The 11,279-nt window shown below is 32.2% G+C and overlaps 1 protein-coding gene across 3 annotated transcripts in view; it reads left to right on the top strand.

The window, feature by feature from the left end:
- Nucleotides 1-8,939, top strand: part of knockout (Stork-head domain-containing protein knockout) — a 146,119-nt gene extending 137,180 nt beyond the window's left edge. For all 3 annotated transcript variants that reach the window (XM_014430804.2, XM_014430803.3, XM_067044889.1), the window contains exons 4-8: nt 3,470-3,687; nt 3,842-4,037; nt 4,257-4,433; nt 6,368-6,528; nt 7,079-8,939. In XM_014430804.2, the coding sequence (XP_014286290.1) occupies nt 3,470-3,687; nt 3,842-4,037; nt 4,257-4,433; nt 6,368-6,528; nt 7,079-8,296 (1,970 nt within the window). In that variant the 3' untranslated portion in view covers nt 8,297-8,939. The remainder of the gene's footprint in view (nt 1-3,469; nt 3,688-3,841; nt 4,038-4,256; nt 4,434-6,367; nt 6,529-7,078) is intronic.
- The last annotated feature ends 2,340 nt before the right edge of the window (nt 8,940-11,279 follow it).

Here is an 11,279-nt window from a genome sequence, read left to right as displayed (position 1 = left end):
TAATATAAATTAAATAAAGTAAAGCAAACTATAAATAGTTTTCTTTTACTACTTTGATACCTTTAATGACCGCCACCCGGACTATCTTCCTACAAATAATGTTTATATATGTACAACGTTTAAATGAATACTGCAAACATCCAGAAATGTTTTCTGTTCAATATTAAAAAAATAAATAATATATATATAAAAAGGAAACAAATAATAAATTAGCGAACTTCTAATAACATAAAATGAAGAAGAAGTGAAATAAAGATACATAACTTGAAAGAACAATTAATATTTACAAGTTTTAAATGAAAATAGGAAACACTAAATGTAAAAAAAAGAATAAGTAAGCAACAAAAAATCCTCTACAAGTTATAAATCGTACAGTGTCTTCTAATAATTAGATAAAAAAATAAATAAAAATGAAATCATGATACTTAACAGAAAGACTGTTTTATATACACGTTTATAGATTCTAAATGGCTATTAAAAATATTTTATGTTAAAGTAAAAATAAAATCATCATAATATATGTATACATAAATAAAATTTAGAAGTATTAAAAATAGAACTTATTTTTTAACTCGACTACTTCAGTTTCATGAGATGTGTTTAAGTGATACTCTCGTCTTTTGTCTTCTCTCTTGCCATTATAACATGACCTGGATCATCTCAGCTTTTTCTTAAGTGATTTTTTAAAAACTCTTTTCTTAAAAAGACTTTCGGAGGAAAGTATTGAAGATCTATAAAGAGTGAAAGTTCTTTAAAAAAAGACAATGAAAAAGTCTTTATTTTGAAGATAGCGTACATATATACATTGCCCTTTGAAACTGAAACCCCGTTTTCGTGAGTTGAGCATTGTTTCATGAAGTATTATTGCGTATTTTCCCATCAAAACTCTTTATTCTCCTTTTCTATGGCTTTGAATGGGCACAGTTGAGTATTATGTGTCTGATTGAAAAATTAATCTTTTATTTTTATAACAATTAATATAAATTAGCTTTGAAAGAACTTTACCAATCTAAAACAAGTCTTGAAAAGAAAGCCATGAGTAAAATAAGATTTTGATATAAAAAAAAAAATTTTAACACATTTGTTAAAGTGCACTTCTACTCTAGTAGCAAATGGTTCAATATCATTTTTATCAAATGCATTACTTTTGCTTGCATGCAAAAATTTATTTTTCTAGACACACCTATTTTTGAAAACGGCAGGTCCAATCTGCTTTAAAACTGGAAGAAAGTTGTTTTGGCAAAAATGTTATTAAATTCCATCTTCTACTTTCGCTAACCCATTCGAAAAAGTAATTTCCTGGGTACGGCTATATTTTGACAAAGGCAAATTTACAGAAAATTAAATTTTCAGAACATATAATAGAGCTATATTTAAAAAATAAAGACATAAATAAGGATGAGCCAATATTGGACAGATACTTAGAAGACGTTTTGTTCTGAATAACAATAACTGTTGTTTCAGAGACTCAAGACTTTGCTTTAGACTCTTTCGGTAATAACATGGTGGAAATTTAGTGGTAAAAAAATTGTTTTTTTCTGCTGCTAAGAGTTTTTGGAAAACGAGTTAATCGGTTACACTTGGCGCCTGTTAAGGTCTAACGAAGATGATGGGAGTTGTTGAACCCATCGCTATTTTCGCAGATTATTAGCCGCAATTCCTCGTATTATTTCATAAATCGTCATGAAATGGCCACTGCCTACTGTATTACGTGGACTAAAGGCATAATATCCTTATGCTGCAAGGGATGCCACACATTACGTGCGGGTTGTGCAACATATTGCAATGGCGGTCTATAGCGGCGTTTCGTTGCTAAACTAATATTATCAAAAGAGTCTCATTGTCTTCTTGGCAAGAATGTTCCCCAGTCAGCAAAAAGCGGAGGAGGATTATCAAACAAGTCGCTTATTGTTTTTTCGAGTCCCATTGTCCCAGAGGAAGGGAACTTTTCCCACTTCCGTTAGCAACAAATCTCCCCCGAAGACAGCCCTTTCGCAAGAGGATCCGTTGCAGTTTCGGAAACTAATTGCCAATTAGACAGTTCTAACTAATTCGGAACGACTCACAATGGCGGCTTGTGCAACTGAAAGTGTGAGATTTTTAAACATTATTTAAACCTGGCTTTGTGAAGATGTAAAGATAAGTCTTATGAAAAAAAGAGAAGAAAAACTATTCCAATTAATTAGTTAATTGGGTCTAAATTTTATCGCTGGATCTCATGCTGATCTCTTGACAATTGAATAAGAAGTTTTCTTCTTTCCCAAGACAGATGCAGCCCGTCCTAATCACTGTGCGTTGTTGGGAGAAATCATAATTATCATCTTCAATGAAAATGTCATTCATTAGCGTTATTAGACAGTTTCTGTTGTATATATGCCATGAAATTTCTTTCTACAAGCGATACTTGACTAGAAAGTTTCATAAAGCAAATGTAAGAAAATGGGGCTAATTAGAAGGGCTAATTAATTTTAAAATTCTTATAAGTTTTTGTAAATTATTAAAAGGAAATTGCTATTAATGTTACAGTCTATCTTACTACCACCTGCCATTGAATATGTATGTATGTATATACACACTATAATAGTAGATTTCAGAACAATTTTATTTCTTCGTTAGAGATTCAGACTATGAAATATAAAAATACAATTAAAGGTTCTTTCTGTCAGGAAAATTAAAACTTTTCAATTAATTTTCCTTTATAGTGGGAACCTTTCCGTTAGAGGAAATGTACTTAGCACCACTATGAAGTAAGTCATCGATATTGTCATGGACAAATAACTCTATTAAACACTTGTTTCAATCAAAGCATTAGGTCTAGAATGATGTCTTAGCCAAGGATAACTAATAAGTATTATGACTGAAACCCAAGGCTAACTAATAAATGCCTCTTTCAACACTTTAGCCATAGATTTCTATTTTAATTTTATCAATAAGTAATTTTATAAAATCAGAATGTAAGTAATTGGTCCTCTGAAACTATGTTTAGATTGTCTTGATATTATTTGAATATTAATTATGCTGAAGTCATTTTGTTTGTCTGATAGAAACAGTCTTTCACTTAGGTAATATTTATTATTGATCACCCTAATTATTAGTTTTTTTCAAATATTAATATAAAAATGTTTTACTTCACTATCAACTTAGCTGTGATACATTGTTAATCGGTGATACTTTAGTAAAACTTATACTTAAAAAAACTAAAAATTGGTACTTCCTTTGAGAGATATCTCAAAAAGAATTCTCAAATATATTGGTATCCTCCATAACAATGGCTAGCATGAGATGTCTCTAGAATGGTGTGTTAATTCAAGTATTAAAATTGTATTGTTGATTTTTTCAGACTTACAATGTATCACAGCTCAACCTACAATATTCATTTAATAGTTAACCATGACCTAGTTTTTTATTTATTTTTTCATATATTTTAATTCTTATAATATTACTGACACACATATTCAATCTGTTTTAGGAGATGTGGAAGACTGCACCGTATCTAAAGTCCACCAGACGGGCTTCACTCCTTTACCGGATGCCGTCTGCTGGGTGATTCTCCAGCTTGGAGCTGCAAGTCAAAATGCTGTCCTCGACTCTATTCAGTCCAGCTTGACATCTGCTTTCCCGGAGATGGAACAACCTTCCAGGCATATCCTCTATGACACTCTGGCAGACCTCATGTCTGCAAATAAGGTAAGAGATAGATTTATTGTAATAATAATGCATTATCATTATTTCACCCACATTTTAAATTTGTATTTTGAGTTCTAACCATTTAAGGAAAATGGAATGTGATTTTTTTTTCTGGTTAGTATTACTTAGGTCTCTAATTCATGTATTTTTACAGATCTATCAGACAGCCCAAGGTTATTTTGTTTCAAACCCAGAAAACGGTAGGGGATCAGGTGATAGCAATTCTCGTCAAGTTCTACTAACTCATGCTGAAGCAGCAGCAATAGCATCAGGAGAAATTGTCACTATTAGGGAGGGAGCCAAAACTCACCAAGCTATACAGACCAATCTTGCTGACGTAATATGTGGAGGTAAGGTTTGATACAATGAATATTTGTTAATACCATGAATTATAACTTCTTTTAATTGATTATTATACTTAATTATATATAGAGAAAGGTAATAGAGTGCAGTTGAAACTTTTCACCTTATAGTTCTTAATAAATAAATGTATTTCACCCAGTGAAAAAATTGACAAAAGTTTAAATAACTAATTTATATCTTTTCTAATATTTTTGTCATTTGCTTAGGTAACAAGAGTGATAAAATACTGTACGCAAGAGCACCAGCACGGACACCGGGTAGGAAGCTTGAGAGGAGGCACTCTATGAGGCTGCTTGGCAGCTCGAGGAGGCTATCGTCACTTCACAGGGCAGGATCTGTCAGACTCCTCCATAATAGTCACAATAGCACTGAAAACAACCAAAGTAAATAATATTTTTTTTTTTAAATAATCAAGTATTTAAAATATTATAAATGAAGTAGATTATTATTATTATTATTACGCTGAGGGTCGGGAATCCCTTCCTCACTTCGACCCAATTGGATCTTTTGTGCGTTACCCCTCTTTCCACTAGATATCCCATATGAATGCTATGCTTCTTATGAAGTTCAATAATTCTTTTGGGTTTAAGTAGAAGATAGATGGGTTCCATGATGAAAACGCTGAGATAAGTGTAAACTACAAAAAGGAAATACAAACTTTACTAAATTAAAAAGTGTATTAAAATTGAAAAATAAAAAGCTTCTTAGCTTAATTTCTGTATTCCTTGCTAACCACCAGATGTAAATATCATTTAAAATTTATAGTACACATTTTGATCAAAATATGAATAAATACATCATACTTATAGCTTTTGGTTTAAAACTGCTAAACAGGATTCTAAAACTTGTTAAAATTTTTGTCCTCTTCATGTCCTGACACCTACAGGCAATTCACACCAACAGAATATTGACAAAATATGAAATTTAGTTTTAGTTTAAAATTTAAATAAAAATTATTTAAAAATAATTACTTTAAAAATAAATTTTTATTGTTATTGATTTCTATTCAATTGAAAGGTCTATATATATTATATATGTTTTTTTTTTTTCAAAGATGGTCAGGGCTGTGGTCCATAGTTGAAAACTATTTTTTCTTCTTTGACTACATTCCTGACCATCTCCTTTAAATTCATATACAGTCAATCAAATATATGTAATATGAATTTTTTTTTCCAATTTATAGTTTACTGTTTATTTTTGTGATATTGGGTGATGTTTTTATTTTCCTTCTGTCAACAAGTTTTATAATTTGGGTGCACAATTATTTCGCTGTCATTGCTTGAGAACTGAAATGTTATATGTATTGATAATTTAATAAATATAAATATCTATTCTAAAGTAATAATGAACTGATTCTTATTGAGTTATTTATTATGAATGGTTTTATGATTAAAAATTTATTTAGATAAAAAAGATTATGTCTTAAGTATTTTACTAAGAATAAGTAATTTATTGATCTTAAAATAAATAAATAATTTACTTTAGTAAAAATAAATTATTTATTTAACAGAAAATAAATAAATAAAATTCAGTGTACTAAACAAAACTAAAATATCAAGAAGGAGATGGTCCAGCTGGTGGTCAGGAAAACAGCAATTAAAAAATTGAGACAAGTATTTATTCATAGCTGACCCACATTGCAGTTATTCATCGGGGCTAAAAGAAAAAGGTACTAAGTAGGTTAAGCTAATGTAAGAGTATAAAAGTGACATAAAAAAAAACTAATAAAGAGGTAGAGATATAAAAAAAGAAATATTTATGAAAACTGACATCAAAACAAAGCAGAAATGATGAGAAAGCTGAAATTGAAAACATAAAATTGATATAATAACTGACGTGTATGAGTAATAAAGTAATCTACTTCTACATAGGCTTCATGTATGTTGTATCTTTTTCTTTCAGACCTAAAATCTGGATTGAAATGTCCCCTCTTATTAAATAATTTTCACTATTTTTTAATAGTTGTTTTTCTGGCTACCATCTGGACCATCTTTTTCTTGATTCAACTATTTTACTAGTCAAAAATTTTATTGATGTAGAAGAGATTATATTTGTAGAATAATCTTCTCTGCAGTTGGAAGTCAATGTTGATGTAGGATCTAACACAAGAGAGGCTGACCATCAACCCATCTAATACTAAAGTTATTCTACTATTTTATTTTCTCTTCCCAATTCTTATGGTTGCTACCATTTTGATGTTAGATTAAATGAACTATCTTTGAACCTAAATATTTCATATGAAAGACATCCTACCATACATTTACTAGTACAGATTATTTTTGGTGTTTTTTTAATTATATATACCTTTTATTTGCAGAGAAGTGCTCATTATTTTCCAAACTCTTCAAGTGGTCCAAAAGGCAACCACAATCTCCAAGTGGTATTTCTTCTACAATATCCATGCCTTTCCCACCTCAGGAATGGTTTAACTCAACTGTCCTTGGTCTGCATTCTGTCGGAACTCAGACAAAAACAATTGTAAGTAAAGTAAACAATTTATTTTTTACAACTTGATTTAAAAAAAAAAAAGTGTAGTTGTTATTTGAAAAACTTTTGATAATTTTAATATTATATTAAACTGAAGGATGGAAGTTTTAAATAAATATTTACTTACAATAGAGATTAACATTTATCACACAAAGTTTATTCCTCCCTCCATTTTTTGAAATAAATGAGAATTGATCTTGGAAGTTCTATTTTTCTCTCTTTAATATTTAATTTCTCCTTGTATTAATTATTAATTAAACTATAATTACATACACACATAAACATAAAATAACCAACAGTATTATTATTAATATATAATTGGTGGTAGAATAATGAAGTGTTGTGCTAATTTTGAACACGAGTATAGTTTAAATATATTCAATAAGCAAGCCGTTCTCTCAAGTTTTTATTTATGAAAACTAATAAAAAGGGGGTGAAAATTTTAGTTTTAATATCCCCCCTCCCAAAAAATAGGTTTTTACTTTTGAGCTAATTCTAATTTTGTAAAGAAACTCTGTTCTAATTAAATATTTTTTTATAGAGTCGTGGAGATGGTGAGTGGTCAGAATGTGGCTCTGTCAGATCTCGACGGAGGTCTCTCAGCACATCACGACTTCCTAGAAGACAAACCCGGCCACCATCAGTGTCCCCCTCAAGGCCGTCAACATCTTCAACACCAACATCCTCAAAGACTGCACTTGCAACAACCCCTAAGGCAATGTCTTCAACATCATCTGGTTATAATTCTCTTCCCCGATCGCATAAATCAAAATGTAAGACTCCACAAGCCAACAACCCTTCCACAAGGCATTCAGGAAACACTATTAAAGTAGAGTTATCTGCAACCCCTACCAGTGTGACTGCAGATACCAAGGTCGATACAAGGATGTCCGCTTCCATTAATGACCCTTCAGCAACCATGACTACCACTATAAATGGTCATAACTCGACAAAAATTTATGTTCAACAACAAAATTCTCCTATCAGATCAGTAATAACTTTTGAAAAAAGCAAAAAACCAGTTAAACTTAATGAAAAAATCAAAGAAGAACCAGATCGAAATGACAGAAGTAGTAAAACCGAATCGAAAAGAAGCAGAAGGCCGTCATCTCTCTATCAGCAAAGAGATAAGGAAAGTGCAAAAGAAAACAGTAATAAAAATAAAGTGAACCTTGGTCAATTGGAGAATAATGTTAAAATGAAATTTCCATCAACAGAAACAATTCAGATGGAAGAGAAGGTTTTAGTTTCTGGAAACAAAAATAACAAAAATCTTTGTCAAAAGAAAAATGTTTTCGAGGCATCTAACATGTCTTTGAAGGCAGGCAGTCTGATTGATGTGGCCGAATTCACAGCAGCTGATGAGCGAATGAACAATGTTCGGAAAGCCTCTGCCTCTCTGACACCCCTTCAGCCTGCTTTAAGCAATGACAAAGTCTTGGAAAGCCTTAGCTATATTAATGTTTTGAAAGAGACACAAGATTCTCTCTCTAAAAATGAAGAAAAAAACTTCTGTAACAATTCCAATAACAAACTCTCTGTCACAATAGAAAAAACTATTGATGTAACTGGTAAAAAAACTGAGCCTACTATTTGTTCATTCCCTTCTCTTAGTAATCTCTCTTTACACTTCACATCAATAGCGGCACAGAATATTTTAAATGGAGTCAGTATAAATTCCTTGGACACATTAGTCGAAGGAAATGAGAAACACAGTTTAAAAGATATTGGTATTCATAGTGACCTGGGTGTAGTTTAGGCTGTTTGACAGTGCCTTAGTGACTAAGATGTAAATAAAGGCATTGCTGGCTAGATCATCCACAATATGTTTATTGTATATCATAGAGTGATTTCCTAGCATTTATGTTTAATGTAAATACTAGGGGAATTAAACTAATCCCAGTGATATGAATTGTAGACTAATAATTTGAGTAAATAATATGTAGATGATAGAAACACAGATAAATATTTATAATAATAATCAAAATGAAATCAATATATATGTATTTTTTCACTAGTTTTAATACTTACAATGAATTAGAGGCCATATTGTAATAATAACGTATTATTGTAAATATTTTTTGAATAAGTAATATTACACTGATGCCTTATGTTGTACCAAGTTGTGCCAAATTTCAGCTATATTATAAACTACTGGTCAGGAATCGTGCACTGTTTTAAGTAATGAATAATTTTGGTTAGTAAATTAGTTAGCTGAACATCAGTGCTTGAGTCTTGAACATACCATTAAGTTATAAATACGCAGACATTATCTGCGATTGCTGGAATCTTTCATCACTGCGTGAGATATCTTGAGTGAATAATTTTAATCAAATATTAATTTTTAATTATATTTACAATATACTTGTAATAAATGAAAATAAATTTCTATTTATAAGGTATCAAGTCTTTTAAATTTTTCTTTCCTTAAATTTTTTTCTTGTATCCATAACATTTCCAATTATTTGATAGTCACTCTATCCATTAGTTGTTTAATTGCTGTATTAATGTGATTCCTTACAGCTTAAATTTTGGTATCAAAACTAGTCCACAAATTTTGTTCAGTCAGCCAATTAATTATTTCCAGAGGATGTTTTTCATTTAATAACAATGAAGTGAATCTCTCTCTGACACTTATATTTAACCTTTAACTGGGGAGGTATGGTATGACAAGCCCCAGATAGCAATTGAATATTCATTTCTGTGACCTTTGAGCTCACTCTGTCCCATCCCTTCTGGAATTTTCATAATATGAGTCATTCTTAAGTATCACAATTTAGTTGACTTTGAAAACTTGTTCCAAGTTTCAACTACCTTCATCTATGTGTTAGTCTTATTCTCGTAGAATGTATCTATTTGTTTGTTCTTGGTAAACTGATCTACTGCTATGACTATGAATGATGGTCTGATCTCACATTACCGTCTAATATTGAATTTGTTTAGCGGGTCTCTGAAGAGGATCTAGGAGGGTGAATTCCGGAGAGCGAATTTGTTGATCGGGTGAATTGAAAAATTGTGAAAGGGTGAAATTGGAGGAGCAGAAATGAGAAAGAAAAATAGGAATGAATGAAACATTTGTATTTGTTGTACAGACCGAAATGGATTGTGGAAGGAAACTGTAGGGGGGAAAAAATTGTTTATTATATCTTATTATTGTATCTCTTTTTTTTTTTCTGATCATACCATGTATGTGTAATTTATATATGTCCGATTACGGATTGATAAGTATGCTGTGTGAGATAGCAACCTAATATATTTAGGCAGCATAGATAAATAAAGTATTTCTCTCTCTGATTCATCCCCCACCCCTTCTGGCATATGGGGTTTAGTAACAGTGAGGTAGTGCCCATCTGTATGGGTGCCTTCTACAGTTTGTCAGCTTAGTCCAGCTCTAGGTAAAGGGCCTCTTTACCGATGTCGGATGGTTGAGCCCTTCTCAACATGAAGTGCATTGGGCCAACCAACTCTTTCTACCTGTAAATTAACTCTTTGAGGAAAGAATAGTACTCTTGTTCCATCAGACGGGGAAAGACCGACTCAACAGCAAAGATCCTGGTCTTTCTTGACAACCTGACTGTCTTTCCCTGGCAGTGTAATCCACTACCACATGTTCTGCTGTTTCAGAGACTCAGCATTTTTTCCCGGAACCCTCCATGTCCTGTTAGGATCTGAGACCCAGTAGTCTAGGAGGGTCCACTTAGTCTTCAATCTTGCATACAGTGAGGAAGAACTTCCTCAGTGTAGCGCCCTTCTGAATCCCCAACTACAATCCATTCCATTCTTCTATTTAGTCCTCCTATAGCATCATCTTCCATAGGTATGGGGTCTCACTGATTCTCCAGTAGCGCTAATAGCTCCTGGCTCTTCACTTTGTATTTAACAGCGTCCTCCTTCAGAATGAGGTCCAGAGGCATGGCTTTGGTCATTACCTGCTATGCCTCATGCAATACCACTATATAGGTCTATAGGACCCTCAACAGAGCCAATCTTTGTGTGGTTGCTAGTTTCCTGTTCTGTTTCAGCGTGAATGCAGGTCTCAGGATACCCAATACCACACCTTTATAGGTGGTCCTTGCGGCAGAGTACCAGGGCCCCAAAATGCACCATTTATCCCTAATAAGTCCGTTGAACGACAGGGTCACACACTATCCCATTAGTACTCCAGATGAGGAGTAGTGTCAAAGCCTTTTTTTACCTCCTCATCTGGTCTAACCTTTTCTCCTTAAATATCCAGAGTGAGCCCTGTCAGTGGACGCACGTTCTTCTCACTTATCAGTCTCCAACGATACTGTAATACTTTCTGTAATAATATAATTTAATATATTAACCCGTTGGCATGTAGGAAACCCTATGTCCCTTGAAGTTTCATTTCTTAGCCTGATTTAGTTCAATTTTAAATTTTCTTCGCGAAGTACTCAGCCAATTGCAAGGTTTATTGTTATAAAGAAACTGGAAAATCCCTGGTGTACTATGAAACCAATAAATCAGTCGCCCATTATGAAACCATTGAATTTATAATGCCTAAAGGTACTGCCAAGAAGGCCAAAGCTGAAGTTGCAAGCTGTCCCAAAAAAATAGATAGATGCCAATAAGTGAAACAAAAATCAGGAACAGCAGTGTAATAAAATAGAAAAAGGCTTTAATTAACTAAAATACTAGTAACTACACTACACTAATAAATGTATTAATAATACCAGGTCATTCAAAAAGTCCTGTCGTTTTTTTGGGGGAAATTATAAATA

Source organism: Halyomorpha halys, unplaced genomic scaffold, assembly GCF_000696795.3.
Source record: "Halyomorpha halys isolate HHAL.00 unplaced genomic scaffold, Hhal_1.1 Scaffold914.1, whole genome shotgun sequence".
NCBI lineage: Eukaryota > Metazoa > Arthropoda > Insecta > Hemiptera > Pentatomidae > Halyomorpha > Halyomorpha halys.
The sequence above is the reverse complement of the archived record's forward strand: the minus strand, read 5'-3'. Positions and strand labels throughout refer to the sequence as shown.